This window comes from Poecilia reticulata, linkage group LG20 (assembly GCF_000633615.1).
Source record: "Poecilia reticulata strain Guanapo linkage group LG20, Guppy_female_1.0+MT, whole genome shotgun sequence".
Classification (NCBI taxonomy): Eukaryota; Metazoa; Chordata; class Actinopteri; order Cyprinodontiformes; family Poeciliidae; genus Poecilia; species Poecilia reticulata.
In genome coordinates, this window is record NC_024350.1 from 19,715,128 (window position 1) to 19,737,418 (window position 22,291).

General features: G+C 39.3%; 1 protein-coding gene across 2 annotated transcripts in view; it reads left to right on the plus strand.

Moving 5' to 3' along the window:
- The window catches only part of gpr158a (G protein-coupled receptor 158a), a 71,540-nt gene that overhangs the window by 5,290 nt on the left and 43,959 nt on the right, over positions 1 to 22,291 (plus strand). For both annotated transcript variants that reach the window (XM_008396493.2, XM_008396494.2), the window contains exon 2: positions 11,063 to 11,168. In XM_008396493.2, coding sequence (XP_008394715.1) covers positions 11,063 to 11,168 — 106 coding nt within the window. The remainder of the gene's footprint in view (positions 1 to 11,062; positions 11,169 to 22,291) is intronic.

Sequence of the window (22,291 nt, forward strand, 5' to 3'; positions counted from 1 at the left end):
ACAGTTGGATGAACAGTTGGATGAACAGTTGGATGTTTGGCTTCTTGCTGATCTGTTTTTTGTCGCTGATGAACCAAAATGTGAGGAAATGCCTCTGAAAGCCAAACAAACTGAGTCTGCGGCGTTTTTCTGAGCCGAATCCTGAGTTGGAGTTAAACGGATCGTACGTTTCCCTCCATCCTCTGTTCATTAGCGCTGATGCCTGCGTTGGTGTTTTCACGTCACTGAAAACCTCCACAGCTTGATTTAATGCTCAGCTTTGAAATTCAAATCACACATCCTCAAATAGGCTTAAAGTCTTCTCTTAATAACAGTGGAGCATTTGAGGCCACAAAGAAATCCTTTGTGCTTCTGTGAGTCCTTTCTGTCACGTCTCATTTCTCCGTTTGCTCGTCTGCCGTCCTTCAGATGCATCAGTGGGGAAAAAGCTGGTTGGTGCAGCCAGTAGCTTCTTCAGACACCAGCTCGCCTCTTTTTCCCTCCAGATAAATACACAATCAATACCAGGATGAATTAATAATGAATGATGTAGAACAACAGCTCTGCACGGACGATGTGTATTTCCAGCCTCTTAGTGCTTCCTGTTTCAGGTGATGGTGTTGCAGGAAGCAAGGTGACTTCTCAGTACCTTTGTCTGTCCTCGTACTCTGATCGCATGGATCTTCTGACTGTTTCATACAGCTTGTATGACAAAGGATGTTTTCACATCTGCTGGACTCGTAGACTTGATTCAATTTGGGAACAAAATTCCAACATTTGTTACATTTCCAGGTAGAGAGGTTCGCTTTCACACTTCACTGTATCAAATGAACCAAACCCTTTCTGAAAAGCTGTTCCCTTCCTCACCTGTGGTGAGATCTAGAGATTTTGTTTAAATTATGTTACTGACAAGAGGAAAAGACAGTGTGAGCAAATAAAACATTTATTTAAACTAATTCTGTACCAAATCAGTTTATATTGAAATGAAAATAGGTTTGTGCATAAAATTATGTACCTTAAATTACCAGTATTAAGTTAGCGTAGCTGCCTGACTTTTTCTTAAATATAAGAATATCAATAAATAACTCAAAAGGTATACGGTGGTTGGGTGGATGTGTAATGCGGTGTGCAGTTTAAGAAGAGCAAAGATGTACAACTTAAGAATCGATGCAGGATTCCCAAAACTGTGAAATGTGATTCTTTGTAGAATTTTTTTTCTGCAGCTCTGCTAGCATGCTCACTTTGAGAACATGCTAGCTCTGGATCACTTCTGTTGCCAACCCATGCTATTCATTCTTTGCTAAAAAAACAACTCCTGACGTGATACAGGTCTTAAATTTCACCCATAAGGTCTTAAAAAGTCTTAATTTTAAGTTGCAGAAACTTGCAGATAAAAACCCTGATATAAAGGAACGAGTGCTGACTCCAGACTTTTTCCACTATTTTAAATCGACCTGCTGTTTCCGAGAAGGTGTAAGATATCACGCTGCTCATGCTTTATCTCTTTTTCCTGCTAACTTCCTACAAAACTGCCTGTGTTTTCAAGCTGTTAGTGTGTACATGTGTTGATGGTATTGTTGGAGTTTCAGACATTTTGTGGGGAGATGCTGTGCCGTCCTAATTGGCAGATCACTCTGAGCTCAGATGCAATGCCGGAGACACAAAGTGGAGATGCACAGGAAGAAAAATGAGTCAGCAGGTGGTGAACAGGCTTCAAACTCACCTTGCACAGCAGAAGCTGTAATTGCTTTGGGAAGGGGAAGCTCACAGAGAAGCAACAGCAGGGGCAAAATAAGAGAAATTCATTGAATTTGACTGAGAAATGCAGACGTTTGGTGGAAATTTTTCAAGAGGCTAAATGGGCTCTAAACAGGCAGCAGATTTCTCATTATTAGGGTTTCGCTTTGCTTCCAAATACGTGTGTAAAACCAGCTGTAATGTTGGACGGCCTGACTTCGATGGGAGGCCATGAGCTCCAGGAGGACCTGGCAGCATCTGCTTCCATGGACACCGTCCAGAAACAAATAGGAAGAAACTCCCAACAGTTCCCGAGGCTAAACACGATCAAGCTTGATGCTAACCCGAGCTGAAGCAGTGTAGGTGTTAAAAAAAAGAAAGAAAAAAGAGGCAATTCATGATGAGAAACAGTGAAGATCTGCAGCTTAGCATAGTAACAGGAGTCCAGCTGAAGTATTCCACTTTAGCTTCCTGACCCAATGAGGACAGGGGAATGAGAGGAGAAGTTGAAGTGAGCGTAACCTCGGAGCGAGCGGGGGTTAAAGACCCCCGAGGTGATCCTCCTGACGTCAGTGGGGCTCCGCGGCTCAGTCAGGTGGCCTGCAGATGCGATGCCCTCAGCCTCTAAATGTCAGAGTTTCAGAAAATAGAAGCACTCAGAACACAGAGATGTACGTGTTGATGTTGCTTAGAGTAACTGGAGAGATTCTTTAGCTTTATTCAGATAAATTGAGTATTTGAATTCACCCCCTGGGTTGATTTAGTTTATTTGCAAAATAGCTCAAGCCCAGTTGACTGGATGAAGAAAGTAATGTGAACACCAGATTTCACAATTTAGATTTATGTCTGTACTTTGGCTAGGCCATGCTAACTGATGTTAGCATTGCATCCTGCTGGAAAACCTCTGCACTGCAAAACCACAAAATCTTACCAAGTATTTTTGGACCAGTTTCTAGTGCAAATATATTAGTGCGCTTGAAATAAGTCAAAACTAACTTACAAGTAACTTTCAGCGAGATATAGAAGCTTGTTTTAAGTAAACAATTCCTTAATGTTGATTTCTTAAAGTGCTTCTTCTACTGGCAGATTATTTTATTTATTAACAAAACATTTTCCCCATGTTGTAGGTGACCTGTTATGCTTCCTTGAGCAGGTTAAAGCAGGTCTATGCGCGATACAAAATACAGTCATTGCCTTTTTTTATTTTTTTCACACAAAATCAGTCTTAGAAAATGAGATTTCAGTCTGCTCAGTTCTTTTTATCTTTAGCTCCTTTTAGAATGAGCTGTTTAAGGCCTCTTGTTGTCACTTTAAATCCTAATAAGCTGCTGCTGGCCATGCAGGCCCCCAACTCAACATTTACACTTGGACGTGAAAATGGCTGCAAACAGATGCACACTTATATAACTGTACACCTTTGAAAAGTATTAGTTGAGCCTCCTGCACAACTGGTAGGGACGCAGCAGCTGTTTTCCGGAAAGTAAGTCAACATCAAAACATACGTCTTTTCCAGCAGTCATTGTAAAACCAGCTGACCAAACATGCTGGAGCTCAGCTTGGGTTGCTAGGCATTAGTAGATTCTCCTGTACATCCAACAATAATGCAGCAAGTGGTTTCTGAATGGTAAATCAACAACAAAACACTTTTCTTTCCCAGTAACCATTGTACAGCAGATACGGAGGTAAAACTAACTTGCTGGAGTTCTGCTTGGGTTGCTAGGTAACGGGCTGGGCTTGGCTGTGGTTGCTAGGTAACGGCAAAGTGGCCATGGAATGTGACTTAGCAAACATCCCGTTTTTGAAACGGCCCATTTTAATGACGCTGAAAACATGAACTTATTGCCCAAAAAACAGCTGGATGTTTTTTTAAGCTGTTTTTAGAAGCAGTAAAGACTCATATGGATGGAAATAGAAAATTTTCCATCCATATGAAAAGTGAAAAGGCAGCCTATAAATATGAACTTTTATTTCTGAAAGTTATCCTTTATGTTCTCGGATATGCAAAGTTAATTAAGTTTTCTGTTTTACAGTTAAAACAGGGTTTGTCTGAATTTCAGAAAACACCCCACTTTATTGCCCTTTGATATCAGGAATGCAAAAAGTGAGATGGAAAGAACCAAAATGGAAGCAGTCTTTATTGTCATTCAATCGCAGCTCCTTTCCCCCGCGGCTGCCACATCTCTTTTGATGCTCAGCGACAGAACTCAATAAAATGACCCAGCCTGCACAGAAATGCTCATAGTGGAGCAGCATTGTGCCCGGCGGCTTGACTCGCATTAGCTCCGGCGCGTCCTGTCAACCTAATGCATTTCCATCACGGGGGAGACACAGGAGACGTTTTCATTGGGAAGACCCGGCCGGCTCTCGCATTGTGATCGTTGCGTGACATAATGCAGAGACCGGGCCGCTCTCCAAGGACAGACGTGTTCCTATCAGGGCACAGAGTGTGCATTCAGGTCTTTCTTGGACATGTGTTCGGGTTTGAATAAGGTGGATTATTCTTAGCTGACATTTGTCCTTTTGTGCATCAAGATCAACTTCTTTAGACCAGTGCTGCCCAAAGTGGGTCCTGGAGGGCCGGCATCCTGCATGCTTTAGTTCTCTCCCTGGTGGTAGGAACAACCTTTTCAGCATGTCAATGTTCTTCTTATTGCTCTAACGAGCCATCATTTGATTCAGGTGCGTTAAACCAAGGGGAGACCTAAAACATGCAGGATGCCGGCCCTCCAGGAACGACTTTGGGCACCTCTGCCTTAGACATAATATGTTCTTAATGCTTCATCATTAAAAGCGTTAAATCTGTAGAGCAAATCCAACTTCTGATCATTTTACCATTTTGTCTTCTCAAATTCCAATTCATTATAAGTTCATATTTATTCACAACACATATTTTTCTTGACTTATACAGCTCTGGAAAAAATTAAGAGACCACTTAAACAAAACAAGCAGCACTTTCACACCTCAAGTTAAGCAAAGAAAACAAGTTTATGTTCATTTAGAAACAACAATACTAATATTTTAACTCAGGAAGAGTTCAGAAATTAGTATTTGGTGGAAAATCCAGGAGGTTTTCAATTGTCTCTTAATTTTTTCCAGAGCTGTATATTGTTGGTCCTCAAGTCTTGGGCAAAGACCTGCTTTTTGTCCTTTGAGTAAATTATTCTTGATATCCTGAATGTCTTTCAAACCTTTTCTTTGTATTCTGGCTGCTTCTTCACTCGCATCCAGTGAAAATGTAGGATACGTTTGAGAGAGAAGGCTTTGGTTACGTTACATTGTTTTTCTTAAAACTGCTGCTTTCATTCAAAACTTATCAACATGTGACATGTTCATTTCAAACTGTAAATGAATGAAATAAACAAATAAACAAGTAAAATGTCACACTCAACCGGCACTGTGTCGTTACCTAGCAACCCAGGCTGAGGTCCAGCATGTCTGGTCAGCTGGTTTTACCTCTGTACAATGGCTGCTGGAAAAGACAAGTGTTTTGTTGTTGGCTTACTTTCCACAAACCAGCTGCTGCATTCCTATCAGTTGAGCAGGAGACTCCACTAATGCTTTTCAAAGATGTATGGTTGTATAATTGCACATCTGTTTGCAGCCATTTGAACGTGAGTTGAAGGCCCTGCCAGCAGCAGTTTATTCAGATTTAAAGTGACAAGATTCTGAAAGGAGCTCAAAACAACAGGCAGAACTGACTGGACTAAAATCTCGTCATCTAAGAATGATTTTGTGCAAAAACGTAATTAATATGTTTTGTGTAGCCCGTCCTAACCTGTTCAAGGAAGCATCACGGGACATGTTTACGTTCTATGTACTGAGTTTATCTTTTACCTTTTCCTTCCCAGCTGTTTCATATCTTCTCTGTCTCAGCTGCCTCTACTTACTTCTGATTAGCTACTTTAATTTCTTTGTTTTAACCTCTCCCTTAGCATTTAAGCTCCTCAATTTCTTCCATTCCTCACTGACTTCTGTGAAATTACCCCAACTTCCTGCTGATCCATTGTTAACTTTTCTGAAAGTGACTTCTAGTTTTCATTAGATCTCCTATCAGGATCATGTCTACAAATCACAGTAAGAGGGATCTAACCATGTGGAATTGGTTCCATGTTTTTCAACAGTTTCAGTTAACGTCAGGACAAAATGTGATAAAGACGGGATGCCAGTGTCTCTTAGTTGTGCAGGCCTTTAAACTCACAAAAAATGGCGGATGAAATGACTGAGCTCTCTGTTTCCTGGGGCGCCTCTATCTCCTGCTCTCTGTGGTAATCCTGTCTTTATGCCCATGGGCCTCGACGGCCACCATGATGCCTCTGCTCCTCATCGTCACTCTCAAATTACCAGCCCCTCTGCCACACAGTCTCTCAGCCATTAACTCTGTGTCCTGCCCGGCAGACGTTCGCTTTTATTCCTCTCTCTTTTCTCACAAGCTATTTTACACACCATATGTCTACATTGGCTGGCATGCTAAAGACCACCCAGGGAGAGGGAAGCAGAGGCAAAGAAGAGGAGGAGCCGACTGCAGAAACAAAACCTCAAGACTGAAGTTAGATTTCTTTGCACTGAGTTTGTATGCGTTACATACCCAAAAATGGGAAGTAATTTCTCAGCTAAATCAGCAGCACAGCAGAAAATACTGAGGTCAGTTTGCCCCAAAGAAGGACCAGACCAGCAGTTATTATTATTATTAAGAGAACAGACAGAAAGAGGCTTGCACTCGCCTGGTGTGTCCAGCTGGAGCTGGACACAGTAAACCGGCTCCTGGATTCCTGGAGAACATGCCGAAGCAGCAATATTTGTGGAACTGTGTGTGTGTGTGTGTGTGTGTGAGACGCCAGAGGATTTTATCCAGTGGTAAAAAGTATATACAGGGTGGGCCATAAGTTTAAATACTTAGAAAAAATGCACACTTTATATAGGACAACCGTTTTTATTTATGTGGGACTCTGCAATCGCTGCATGATCTGCAACATTTCCAGTTTTCTGAAACTTGTAAATAAGTTTTGCCACAGTGTCGTGTGTGATGCTTATTTCATGTTTTCTGTTAAAGTTCCGTACTTCTTCCCAATCCAGCCATCAGTAGAATTTCAATTCTTTGCTCTTTCGTTAAACGCATCTTCTTGGGTGCCTGAGAAACATAAAAGAAATATCCATTTTACATTCTCCTATGTATGGAATCTTATGGCCCACCTTGTGGACTTTATTGGACCTGACAAAGCAGGGAGTCAGCGCATCCTTAAAAAGTCTTAAATTATGAATCTTAACTATGTTAATCTTGACAGGACTGTTTAATCTTGTATGTTTTCCATTCATCATCTTCATTTATGATTGGTCGAGGCTACCGTTATTAGCAGTTTCAAGCAAACACCGCTATTTAAAAAGAATTAAAAACTAATTCAATACCAACATGAAAAGCATTTTATTTATCATCCAACTTGATTCAAACAGCTCAGATAAATTGTTCTCAACTTGATGTCCAGTTGAAAGCTCCCTACGGCACAAACTGTAAAAACCTTTTGTCACATCACCACTGACAGGTTTAATTCTCAAATTTATAGATTTAGAGTCTCTTTTTATTTGCAGATTTCTCTATATGTTTATAAAATAAATTCTTGTTCTAGTTAGCTGTGACGGGAAAACAGGCTTTCTACTTCGACACAAATTCCTAACCTACGTCATGTTAAGTAAGAGGAGCAGTGCCATCTAGTGTTTGTAAATACAAATTGCAGACTGAAGTCAAAATACGGTAGAAAAAGCGAACCAGTTTGGCTAGAAATACGGAACAGTTGACAATCTTCGGCATGTGCAATCAAGAAATAAAAACAGTGAGTAAATGTGTGACTAGAAAAACTTTATAGACGCTTCCGTTAGCATTGCTAGCTTTAGAAAAGATAAGTTGTTTGTTAATTTAGAGGTTCTGTGTTTGAGTCCCTCACAACATATTTAAGTGTTTGGCTAGCTTAATTTACCTATCTAATTATTAGCAGGTGTTCATAAAGACAACTTTGTTCTTATTTGATTCCGTCTATGCCAACGCTAGTTGGGATTAGCTTTAGCACAGTTAGCTTGCGTTAGCTATTGCTGCAACGTTCAAATGAGGAAAACTTGAGTAATTTTAAATATTGGTCATTGGTCAGCGGATAATCAATTATTTCAGCTTTTATACAAGAACCTAACTTGCACAAATGTTCTCATTGCTCGCATCTTTGACAAACAAGAAAATGTCATTTTTCAAGATGGTCGCCGGGAAAATGGTGTCAATTCATAGACAACTGGATCAATAGAAATCATATTTACTGACCTTTTTATTCAAGATGGCCACCATGATTGTCATGGAAAATGTATAATGTATTTTTGCACTTAAACACCAATTAGGTGAACGTTTTTAAATCATACATATTTTAAACCGTAGAGATCATAGATATTTTATTGATCTTGTGTTTCCTTTTTCTGATAAACATTTTTAGAAATGACTGTCATGTATCAGAGAACATAAAGCTCTCAGTTTCAGTTTTCAGATTTTGCTACATATTTTTACTTTATGCTGTAAAAGTAGAGTTTATTGTGTTTATTTTTAGCTAAGATTTATCCAGAAAGGACTATTTCTGGCTGACATTTACTGTTGACTATTTATTCCTCCATATTGAGAAGATGTTAAGCAAGCCGGCTGTTATGTGATTATTTATTTTATTTGTTGTATTTCTGTTTGACCAGACTGTTTTATCTTACATTAAAATATACATTTAAGTAGCATTAGGGAGGGAATATGAACTAAAAACATGTAGATAAGCTGAACCTAAACAGAAACTGAGATTCTGAGTTTGAAGCAGTCACATCCAGCCTCTTCGCCCAACCTTTGTGCTTCTCTTTATTGGTGTGTAATGGATGTCTTTGTTGCTGCATCAGCAAATGGGGCTTAATGGTCCTGGGAGAAGTACAAGCGATTGGTGTGGATGAACAAAGAAATATGATGGGATGAAAATATTATCTGTATTAGACCCGAACAGTTGGATGGCTGCGGTACAGTGGCATAATTACAGTGTTGTAAATAACGTCTTAATACAAAATGAAAACAGGTGCTGAACATGTTGTATGTAAATACTGTTTTCCATTACTGTGATGTGAAACTATTATATACTCTTTAATGAAGCAAAAGGGCAACAAGATGCATCATTAAATCAAATCTATTTTACTTTAGCTAAACCTGCTTTGGTCCTTATTACAGCTGTACTGGGAATCTACTTGAATAAAATGTTTGTAATTTGTACTGCAAGGCCAAAGTTATGTACTAACCCTTTAACATGATTCCAGCATCTACATTTAACAGCCAACCAAGATGCTGAGTTAATTCCTGTCTTATTTCTGCTGGAAGCTACTTCCCATCGTCTTTCTTCCCCTCATTATTATCGTCTAATACTGTATGCAATTTTCCGTGAAGAAAAATTATGATCTGCAAAGTGAAGGGAAAATCTCAAATGTCGTGACACTGCAGAGATGTGTTGAACAACCCGAGTTTCACAAAGCTTTGAGACGGCATAGATTTGCCTCCAGCTGTGCTTTATTTTTAAGTTTAGCACAAGTGTGTGTGGGCTGAGGTCAAAGGGTTACATTTCAGCCGTCATTAATTATATTTAAATAATAAAAAAGGTAAATAAAGTAACATTTTACTCTTGTGAAGTTACAGCTTACCACAACAGAGAAAAGATTTGCCAGAATCAGAGGGAGACGACAGCTCACTGGTATCACTGAGCTTATTTAAGGAGTTAAATTGAATATTTTAAGTTATTTGAGAGAAACATATCTAAAAAATTTGTTGTGTTTTGCACTTTGTGGGAGTTTTCATACCTGATAGTCTGGCACTTGGTTTAATTTGGGACCAAATTTACAACATCTGTTACATTTTCAGCTGCTGCGGTTTGCTTTTTCACTGCAAATCCAAACAATTTGAAAAACCCGTTCCCCTCCTCGCCTGTGGTGGCGCTGCACCAAGAACAGCTGAAGGAAACTACATGAAAACCTCTAAATAAGACACTGAGCACAAAAAGTAAAGTATGGAGTAACGTCAGATTTTACCTTGTAGGATTTCTCTTTCGTCACTGACAAGAGACCATTTTTCTCCCATTAGTGCAAGACATGCGCTTACCCAAAATGCCCTGCACTGTAGTTCACTACTTGCTTTTGGAGCGGTCTCCCGTCTGCTTGGCGTTCATATATGCATTTGAACCGGACCAGAGGTCAATTGAACCGAATCAAGACTGAGGTTTGTAGGCAGACCAGAATTTGTTTATTTTGGTCCACATCAGAGTTTGGCAACACATTCACACCTCCCCAAATGAACCGGACTTTCTAGGCAAACGAGCTAAAGTTTGATTAATGCGAACCAAACAAGGCTGGTGTGAATTCCCACTAAAACTTGTCATGTAAAACTTTTTGAAGATGCTTCCTCTGTCTTTGCCCCATCCTGCAAGATCATACTTTCAACACCTTGCCAAGCTCTGATAATTTCGCCTTGATAATACTGAACTCCAGCTGCACCAAAGCAGAGAAGAAGGCCCTGCGAAAAGCAGTGAGGGGAGCTGAATGGGTAATTAAAATGTCCCAGACCCACCTCTCAAGATCTCAGAAACTGGTCCTTGAACATTACCCTAGACCACCTGAGTCAAACTCGAGGCCCGGGGTCCAAATCTGGTTCACCATAGCTGTTTATGTGGCCCTCTAGACTCCAAATTACATCAATAAGTCTGTCCAGTTTTCACAAATCTGCAAAATTCACACCAAATCAACAGATGCATACATTTTTTCCTGATTTTTACTGTAAATTTTTCTCAAAATTGGCCAAAAATATTGTGTCTAAGAGACTGCTCCAGTTACAGTCCATGACCGTTAAGATAATTAATAAAAAGTCACATTTAGCATCATACATTAGCACAAATATTGTAAAAATTCCCAATAAAAAATTATTACAAAATCCTGGATGGACTGATTAGTGTGAAAAGATGATGAATATTATTTCATTTTAGGAAACACTTACCAAATGCTGAAACAAACAGTTATTGATATTTTAACCGTTTAATGAGTCTTATCAATACATTCTGGCACAACCGGCCCTTTAAGAACATTCAGATTTTTGATTTGACCCAAAATGAAACTGAGATCGACTCCACAAACTTAACTTTTTGATCTGCTGCCTTTTAGGGAAATTACCCAAATATTTTTCCATAGGAACTTTTTAAAAATCCAGAAGAAAGTATGTTAGGTTTTGTTGTTTGCCAACAGTTATGCAGCTAAATGTCAATGATTTGATCATTGGTTCCCTCTTTAAGCGTCATGTCCTCCTGTCTTGTAGGGGCGTGGTGCGGGTGGACGTTAATCTGCAGGATGTTGATATCGACCAGTGCTCAACTGACGGCTGGTTTGCTGGAACCCATCGATGCAACCTGACCACTATGGAGGTGAGTGCACCGGACATGAGGCCCAGACAGGGATCGATTGGCTTTGGAAAGTGAACTGTAATACACCCACCACCCCATGAAGCTCTGAAAGGAAAAGCAGTAAATCAGCATGACTGGTGACAAAAAGGATGGAGGTCTGATTACTTCTCAGTGTTACTGTTCCTGCTGGCTAACACTTGACAAGGCTGTCTTTTTAAATTTATGAACACAAACGTGCACTCTGAGTTTTCCATCATTGTCTAGCAAACCGACTGCAGGTTGCCAGTGCTAAGCTGCAGTTTGTTTATTTAAGGATCCCCATCAGGGCTGTTGTAAACAATTATTTTAGTAATTGGGTATTCTGTCAGTTATTCTGACGATTAATCAAATAAAACATTTTATAAAATAAAATATTGGTAAATACTGCCACAACAGCATACTGTTGGATATCAGCACAATTTTTAATATTTAAGCATTCCTGGCGATTACTTTTCTGTAGTTCACAAAGGCATTTACTTTTAGTTTATGTATTCATCTTCAGTCAGTTTAATAGATGAACTCTCACCTTGCCCAGCCATCTATAGCTTCTGTGTCCATGTTAGCGATGGGATTTGACTCCTTCGTTTGTCACACAGAAACATCTATCAGCTACGTACTGCCATGATGCGCTCCGTCACGATGCACGATGTGCTTCGCCACCCATTTGTTCAGACCGGGATGACATGAAATTTATTTTCCGGTTTGTCCGTAAAGCTGCAGTTATGTTAAGCATCAACTACAGCGCAGCCGCCCACAGTGTTCAGTTTATCTGCTCACTGGTATAAATAAACCCGCCGCACTCTTCGCCGCTGTTCGCTCTGAACCGACCACCAGGAAGCAAGAGAGGATAAGAGAGGATGCTGTACTCCAGGCATTGCACCAGTTTTTTTTAAGGATACTTATTAGTCCCCTGAAAAACAACAAAAACCTGGAGATTATCATAACTCAATGAAATACCTCCGTATTCTCCGGACCAAACTTGAAAATTTAATGTTATTCTGCTAACACTTAGCATTCGTCAACAACTCATTGGAGGCAGAGAGAGTGCTGCGCAACATAAATAATCACCCAGCCAGAACACGGTGCGCTAAATAATAAAACATAATTTAGCTAAGCTTTGAGGCAGATAATTTTCCTCGAGGAATTATTAAAATTCCTTGAATTATTCGAGGAATCATTTCAGCCGTAATCCCCATTAGTTTCTACTGTAGTAGAGACTATTCTTCTTGGGGTCCACACCAAACATTACAATAAAAAACCTTTGCAAACATTACATAAAAGACATAATGGTGTTCCTTAACAAAATTAGATTAAACACAAAACTGCTTCAATATCTTACAAATATTACAAAGAGACATAACAAAGTACCTTACCACACAAACTGTATCAGAACTAAATTAAACTCTAAATATAAATTTAAACATTCCATCATTCTTCGTTATAGATTCCTAAAGATTGTTTAAAATCTTGTAGGGAATAAAGATTCCTCATGAAGTTTTATGATAGGCAGCTACAACTCGTCTCAGTTATTACCTCCATCAAGGCCGCCCTGCGATGAAATACGATGTTTGTCTGTTGACAGTGAATGCACCACCTTGCATGAAACAAGCAGAGTAAGTTTGTTCCCATTAGCAATAAAAAGAGGCTCAAGTCTCAAGAGTCTGCTTCCAGGGTCAGAGCACAAAACCCAAGTAAAACATTCAGCAGCTGGAAACTGAGATGAAAGAGCAGAGGAAATGTATGTGGCTTAGCATTGTTTATTTATTTAACTCTTATTTAACTCTTCATAAAATGTTTGCATTTTTAAGCCTTTATAGTTGGTGTTTATCTTCCAATCTTTCAGTAACACATAATTATCAAGTAATATTTCCAAATTTCCTCTCAACTTTAAACATTTTTCAACTCTAAAACTCAACACACTGCTGGATGAATGACTGGCCACCAGGTTTAGTAGGTTTTCTGGCTCAAACTTTGGTTATTCTCATTTTGTTCCCTGGTTTTGTGTTAAACAATCAGCTGTTGTCAAATTTTAATCAGCACAAAGTTGTACAATTTGGATTTGTTAGCTGGTGAAAGGGACATTTTTAACCAAAGCATGTTGTTTTTTTCTTAACCTATCATCACAGAAGAAAAAATAATAAATACAGTGGGGCAAAAAAGTATTTAGTCAGCCACCAATTGTGCAAGTTCTCCCACTTAAAAAGATGAGAGAGGCCTGTAATTTTCATCATAGATGAACCTCAACTATGAGAGACAAAAAGAGAAAAAAAAATCCAGAAAATCACATTTTCTGATTTTTAAAGAATTTATTTGCAAAATATGGTGGAAAATAAGTATTTGGTCAATAACAAAAGTTCATCTCAATACTTTGTTATATACCCTTTGTTGGCAATGACAGAGATCAAACGTTTTCTGTAAGTCTTCACAATGTTCTCACACACTGTTGGTGGTATTTTGGCCCATTCCTCCATGCAGATCTTCTCTAGAGCTGTGATGTTCTGGGGCTGTCGCTGGACAACACGGACTTTCAACTCCCTCCACAGATTTTCTATGGGGTTGACATCTGGAGACTGGCTAGGCCACTCCAGGACCTTGAAATGCTTCTTACGAAGCCACTCCTTCGTTACCCGGGTGGTGTGTTTGGGATCATCGTCCTGCTGAAAGACCCAGCCACATTTCACCTTCAATGCCCTTGTTGATGGAAGGAGGTTTTCACTCAAAATGTGACGATACATGGCCCCATTCATTCTTTCCTTTACACGGATCAGTCGTCCTGGTCCCTTGGCAGAAAAACAGCCCTAAAGCCTGATGTTTCCACCCCCATGCTTCACAGTAGGCATGGTGTTCTTTGGATGCAACTCAGCATTCTTTCTCCTCCAAACACGACGAATAGAGTTTTGACCAAAAAGTTCTACTTTGGTTTCATCGGACCATATGATATTCTCCCAGTCATCTTCTGGATCATCCAAATGCTCTCTAGCAAACTTGAGACGGGCCTTGACATGTACTGTCTTAAGCAGGGGGACATGTCTGGCACTGCAGGTTTGAGTCCCTGGCGGCGTAGTGTGTTACTGATGGTAGCCTTTGTTACTTTGGTCCCAGCTCTCTGTAGGTCATTCACTAGGTTCCCCCGTGTGGTTCTGGATTTTTGCTCACCGTTCTTGTGATCATTTTGACCCCACGGGGTGTGATCTTGCGTGGAGCCCCAGATCGAGGGAGATTATCAGTGGTCTTGTAAGTGTTCCATTTTCTAATAATTGATCCCACAGTTGATTTCTTTATACCAAGCTGTTTACCTATTGCAGATTCAGTATTCCCAGCTAGGTGCAGGTTTATAATTTTGTTTCGGGTGTCCTTTGACAGCTCTCTAGTTTTGGCCATGGTGGAGTTTAGAGTGTGACTGTTTGAGGTTGTGGACAGGTGTGTTTTATACTGATAACGAGTTCAAATAGGTGCCATTAATACAGGTAACAAGTGGAGGACAGAGGAGCCTCTTACAGAAGAAGTTACACGGCTGTGAGAGCATGAAATCTTGCTTGTTTGTAGCTGACCAAATACTTATTTTCCACCATATAGTGCCAATAAATTCTTTAAAAATCAGAAAATGTGATTTTCTGGATTTTTTTCTCCTTTTGTCTCTCATAGTTGAGGTATATATCTATGATGAAAATTACAGGCCTCTCTCATCTTTTTAAGTGGGAGAACTTGCACAATTGGTGGCTGACTAAATACTTTTTTGCCCCACTGTACATATCTAACCAAAGAGAGACTATAAAGGTAAACATGTAATATTGGGAAAAATTAGATCAATTTGATAAATTATCCAAATTAGACACATACAACAAAAACAATACTACTTTACAAGCCCAGAGTTTACCAGAAGATGAATAGGATGAAGCCTGTTCATGTACTTAACCTTTATTGCTATAGGCTGCTTTCTTCTGCCAGACCACTTTAAATAAGAAATGGTCACATGTTGATGTCTAATGGAGAAAACAATTTATTTACAGGTAAACATATTGGTTTATGCATTAGACAAAGCGCTAAGCATGATACTTCCACCTCCGTTCTCCACAGCTGCTATGAGGTTCATTTTTCTGAAATGATGTATTTGGTTAGTGCCAAACATTTCAAGAGAAATATACAGAAATTAAAGATTGACATTTCATCATAAGGTCAGGATTTGACAGTGTTACAGACGGAAAACCCAACAGTTTCCCAATTATTAGACTTATTTAAGCTTATTAACGTTTCCAGATGAGGTGAGCCAATGAAACGAGCTTCAGCCTCTTGAAGACTGATAGATTTCACAGACACGCTGCAGATGAACCTCCTTCATAATGCATGTGTTGTAATGTATGGTAGTGAGCCTCTGTTAATAATTAATCACTCTCTTTGTCTGAGTACTTCCACTCTCCGCATATATTCAATAAGAGTGGCTTTTGACCGTGTGTGTGTGTGTGGGTGTGTGTGTGTGTGTGTGTGTGAGTGTGTGTGCGTGTGTGTGTGTGTGTGTGTGTGTGTGGAAACACACGGTTGATGGCATGTTTGTTTGAAAAACACAGATCTGTGTGTGCTGTCAGCGCAGGAGTGTGTCTGAACTTTGCTCGACTGATGAGACGTCGTTGTGGTCGTAGCGCGCGGCGGCGTGCGTTCTTCCCTGTATGACAGCTTCTTTGTGCACAAGTGCTCATTAGTGTCATGCCGGTTCCATAAACAAAAGATAAATTACACGTCTGTGCAAATAGAAATTACAGTAAGCTATAACCATATCTGTTACAGCTTTCTAGTTAGGGAAGTTAGAGGTGATAAGGGACAGCTCACCTTCTGGAAATGCAACTTGGTCTGCTACGGTTTTAACTTTGATCACACATCTGAAGTTTATTTTTTTTCACATCTGCGATGTAGAAACTGATAAAAATGAACCAAAACTGTTTCTGCTACATACTGTTAGAAAATAAACTCTTTAATTCAAAATATGCACCATGTTTTATTTGATTCAAACAGCATTAAAGCTGGTTTAAAAAATAAGAATCCCTTTGTCCACTGAACATTTTCATATGAAATAAAATGTTTTGCATGTCAGCAGTTTTTGTGCAGACAAATTTGCATTTTTGCTAATTTGGTTGTGCAGGAGGCTCCACTACTGCTTTTCAGGAAGGATCTTTCAAGACTTAAATGGGACCTGTTATGCAAAAATTCACATTTTGTTCTTGGTTTTTTCTGCTTCTAAAACCAGCTCAAGCACTAAAAACATTATTCCAGCTGTGTTTTTTTGTGTCTGGAAAATTAGCTCTTTAACATCCCTCCCGAATGTAACATCCCAAATCAGCAAGCACTTCTGATGAGTGTAAATTATAATATTAATGAAAAGTCTGTGTAATTTTGAAACTCAGCTCACAAGTTAAGTCCATTGTAATTATTATTTCCCCATAGACATTAGTTTTAAAGGTTGTATTTATGTTAAAGATGATTATTTCTTGCTTACAGTTAATGAACCAATAAAAAACATAAAAAAATATATTTGATACCTGTTTATAGGTTGTTCTCAAAAGGTGCTGTTAATCTGACAAGCGTAAATTCAGTTTTTACGAGTAGATTTGTGTTTGGTTTTTAATATCACAGTTTCCCCCAGCAAACAAAATATAACTCATGTTTGATTTATAGGAGCTTACATGTCAAAAGCAATATATTCTAATTAATTAAGTTTGACTGCATTTATTTAGTTAAGTGCAAACATAATTCCCTTGATAATGTTTGTACGTCTGTCTCATAACCAAATTGCATTAATAACAAACACAAAAATGGTCACCTAGAAATGCAACTGGATTTCCTGTTTGAGAAGCGAACTTGTGCTGTTGAAGGTGAACATTTTCTCCCATCTTTCACTGTCAGCACTTTCATTAGTGTGTTTTGTCGCTCGTTGGGACATGGCCGCCCTCGGGGCACGTCTCATGGCAGAACGTGGTCCTGGATGATGATGAATGTTTCAATCAATTAGCTTATTGCTCAGAACAAGTGGTTGGGCCCTGGGGAACCGGAGCCAGTGAAAGGCAGTGACACATAACTTAAATGATTACTGCGGCCGCCAGAAAAACGACTGCCGAATGAAGGGAGCAGAAACCACCAATCAGAAATCATCATTTACACCCTCAGAGGCTTTTCTGGGGCTTTCACCAACAAGATGTTCTGATTATTATTGTGTGTTTTTCACAAATAAAATGGAAACAAACTATTTGCTCATACTACAAAGAAGAGATTTAACCTTTTTTTTTCCTCACTGTGTTAATCAAACTAAACTGTTTCCTGTTGTGTGTCAGTCAGATTAGCTAAAATATTTAGATGTGTTAAAGAACAACCAAAAATAAGTCAGCAAAACATTTGTCTTTTCTAGCAGCCATTATATATACAGCAGTAAAACCAGCTAATCAAATGTGCTGGAGTTCCACTTGGGTTGCTAGGTTACAAGTCTGGGCTTGGCTGGGGTTGCTAGGTAACAGCGCAGTGCTTGTGGAATGTGACCAAAAAATCTGGACGTTTTTGAAACTGCTCATATTCCATACACACAGAAACATCAACTCATTGCCCAAAAAGCTTTGGCTGTTTTTAGAAGCAGCTGAGCCTCAATGGAAGCACAGAAAAGGCGCAAAATGGGAATTTTGATATTTTTCAGGTCAGAATCAGAATTAATTTTATTGTCATTGTGCACAAAAGAAAGCAACAAAATTTAAAAAGTAGCAACTCTCCGAGACAAGTCAAATAAAAAAAATAATAATAATAATAATAAATAAGTATATCTCAATAATTATAAAAACACCTCAAGCAAGCTACCTTGTCAGACATGCAGGAGGTGCACCTATTGCAGTTTTCTAGCTGATTACCAATCTTCCTGTCTTAACGTGGTGATGAGAAGAAGTGCGGCAAATGTCACGGTCGGACAAAAGGGAAGCAGAGGGATTGTCTCATCAGTTTCCAGAACCACACAAACAAAAAACCTCGTAAAAGCGCACACAGGGTTAGAGCGACCCCTCTGGACTGCGTGCAGAATGAAAAACTTGTTGGGTGTAAATGATCCCTTCTTTTAAGACCAAAGGAAAGTAGGAAGCCTGACCTGCTCATTCAGATTTTGACTGATACTGATTTATTTTTTGTGTGTGTTGCAAGAAAGTTACTGAGTTAACTGTAAGCGTGCAGCCATGACCTGGTGGGCTGGTCTGTCAATCAAACATCTCATGGGAAGCAAAAGAGGACAGCAGTTAACTTTCACACCTTTGTCAAAGTAGATATGATCTTCACATGTATCGGCCGATCGCTGATTTCTCAAAATTAAGGAAATTTTGGCCGAATAATCGACTTGTCAATTTATCGGTGCACCCCTATGCCAGACCTAATGGAAAATTCAAAACACACCATCCAAAATATTGGGAAGAGAATTGAGGACCTCATTTATGCACAAGCATTGACACAACAGGAAAGTCTGACAGTGCTTTATGTTATTTCAAAAATTCAACATGTGAAAAGTGAACAGTTACAATCTGCAACACAGACCCTTCAGGTCGTGAACCTTTTATTGTGCTCCAATCTGTACCTGCAGCCTCCATGTCTTACAGGATCAAACATATCACACAACTGCCTTGTGTTGTATGCTCTGCTGTGATAACAAACTCTTTGTCTGCATTGCCAGGCCCGCAAGAGGACATGTAGAGCTCTTGAATAAAAGTGTAAAAATGCTGCCTGCACAGCTTTCTGATGACCTGACAAGAAAATGTGACATAAATGATCAGATTTGGTTAATTTGAAAGCTTTTATCCGTCTGAATGGACCAACTGTGATTAAAATACACCTCTGTTTCTCAGCTAGAAGCCTCTTAAAAACAACAAAGAACACAGATAAATAAAACTTCATACTACATATATTAATATTGAGTTGATAACAATAATAAGTATCACCAAAACCAATACTTATTTTTTAAATATGGCATATTATCAAACTTCTGACATCTTTAGCCGTTTTGGTGGTTTCAGTGGATTTTTGCGGCTGTAGTATTTCTCTTTTGTCTTTGGTAAAAGACCACAAGCCATTTCTCCTGCTAGTGTTAGACTCATGCGTCTGTTTTGGTTGTATTTACCCAAAATGCCTTGTGCTATAGTCTGCTTTCGGCTTTTTGAATGAGTTCCAGTACACTTGGCATTCACGTATACGTTCGAACTGTGCCAGAGTTCACTTCAACCGAACCGATACCTATTTTTTTAATTTTTTTAAGACAGACTAGAGTTCACCTTTTTAGTTTGCATTAGAGTTTCATTGCACATTCACACCACCGCAAATGAAGTGGACTTCCTGAACAAACGGACTATAGTTTGATTAAAGCAGACTAAACAGGGCTGGTGTGAATCCACTCTTAGTTCCCCTTTAGGATGAATTGTAGTTCTTCGGTTGATGTACATGTAATCTCTAGCCACTCCTCACCGATGTTTGTTTTTCTCTCCACTGTCCCTTGTGTGGATGTGACACGCGTTAGTTGTGCAGCAACGAGGAACATTCATACACTTGTTTCTCTCAGTTTTCCCTGTCCCCGGTGTTCCCTCTGCCTTCATTCAGAGACAGAAAGAAAAAAATTACTCAGCGCTTCATCTCCAGGCCGGATCATGTTTTGTAGAGTAAAAATAGCGCTCGTTTTGGCGTCTCGGGAGTTCCCCTGCTGTTGGAAACGCAGCGCGGTTGTGGGGCAGGGCTCCCCTCGAGGGACCCGTGTCAAGTGGAGAGTAACAACAAGCTGTGGCCTTTTTAACCCGCTGATCCCGTCTCTGCAGCTTGGGTGAAAAGAAACGACTTGACGCATCGTAATTGGGAAGATTCCTGCAATGTTTTCTGTTAAGAGCACATTCAGGACCCTTTAAATAGGGAAATTGCTAATTATCAGTTGTGATCTAAGCAGAGCTGTGATTATGTGTCAGAGTTGATAACGGTCTTTGATATAAAGGAAACAGAGGAGTGCACCAACAGAACCGCCCTTTAATTCAAGCTAATCTGGATTTATTATGCTGGTCCTGAACAAATACTGAGAGCATCGCTATGTTTCTCTAAACATGTTGGACTTGTGAAAACATTTTTTGGTATTACAGCTGTACAAATAATTGGGAGTCTGTTTAGTTAAAAAAAGGTCTTCTTACTGTTTCTCTGTTTTCACAGGTTCATATAGATGCAAACTTCTGATTCTCAAAGATGAACGGTTGTATAATTGTGCATCTGTTTGCAGCCATTTTAGCGTGTCAGAGTAAACTTTGAGCTGGGGGGCGTGGCCAGCAGCAGCTTATTTGGATTTAAAGTGAACTCGCCCTAAACAGCTCAATCTGAAAGGAGCTCAAAATACACAGAATATCAGACTGAAATCTGATTATCTAAGATTGATTTAGTGCAAAATACGTGTTGAACATGTTTGTAAAACCCACAGCCTTATCCTGACCTGTTCAAGGAAGCATAACAGGTCATCTTTAAAGTCTTTTGAACTGTGATTTTCTTCTCATTTGTTATCGCAGCTCAGGGGTTTTCAGTTATAATTCAGCTAAATCGTTTGCGGTGAATCAAACAGGAAAATGGATCATCTTAAATGTCTCAGTTGAGAAATAATCGTCCAGGCTCCGTCTTTTTGAACACTTCTGAGATCCTTCTTCTTAACTACTCTTTGAAAATACTAGAAGTTAATTGCCATGTGCTCCTATTCTTGTTTAACTATGTAGGAACTTTGTGCTAATGAGCGCTTTGAGAACATTTTGAGCTCCTCTGACGCTGTTTTGTGTGTAAGTGTATATTTAAAGGAGCTCTCAGGCACTTTAGTGGGAAACTGTGACACTTCCTTAAGCTGTGAACGTCATTATGAAAGCGATATCCCATGGAGTGTGTTGTGTGCATCAGGAGCTGTGCCTGATGGCGGCGTTAAGCCCCCTCTTGGCCGGAGAGCTTATCTCACCGGTGTCTGGGCTTTGCTCTTTCGACGGCGCCCAAAGCGAAGCCCTGCTGTCCGTGCCTCTCTGTTTGGGGTAACTCCTGATAGTTGACCTCTTTTAAAGGCCTGGATGGCTGCTGGCTGTGTTCATCCAGCCCTCTGAAATGTCTCAGAGCTTTCTGCGTGTGTGTTTGTACATCTGAGGTGCACAAGCTTGGCATCCTGTTCAGAGCCGGAACAATTTATTCAGCCTTCAGAATAAAAAAATAAAAAAATGGAAATGTGGTACAATCCCAGCCTGAAGCAAACGTTTTGACGTCAAAATGCTCTCTGTTTGCCCTCTCTGTCTCATTTACTCTCTATCAGCACACACAAAAACACCGCTGCACGTAAATAAAGCTGTAGCTCAGTTTCTAATTTGAAAAGGAACAGAAGTATTCAAACTACTGATGTTTTTCACTGGGATTTTATGCAACACATAGCAGTTCACAACAGTGAAGCTGAAGAAAAGTGATTTAAATTTTCATTACTAAATAGAAATGATTTCTAAATCTAAATCTAAAGATGCAGTTTTATTCTGAGTTATTGTTATTGATGCAATTGTTGGCACCATACTATTATTTCACTTATAAGACAGGTTTGCCTTGTAAATAAAATAATCTGCCAACAGAACAAGTACTTTTTCATTAATATTAAGAATTCACTTATTTAAAACAAGCTCCCATATATTGTTGAAAATTTACGTTTGAGTAAGTTTTGTCTTATTTCAAGTCTTTTAAGATATTTGCACTAGAAACTAGACTAAAAATACTTGGTAAGATTTTATTTTTGCAGTGCAGAGGCCAATTTCAAGACACCAGATACGGCTGAAAAGTCAAATAACTCTTAAGTTGTTATATATATATTGTGTGTGTATGTTAGTTGTTCCATAAAATGCCTATAAAATAAAATAGATATGAAAGTATTTTTCAAGAAACTTTCTAGAAGATTTGTCACAATTTAATGGGTACTTTATAGGGGAACATTTATGCAAAATGTATATTTTGTACTTTCGCTTTGGTCTGGACTGCTTTCAAAAACAGTCCAGTTACTTAAGAAAACCACCAAGCCCTTTTTTGGCAATAAATAGATGTTTTTTAGTGTCTAGAAAAGGCGTTTC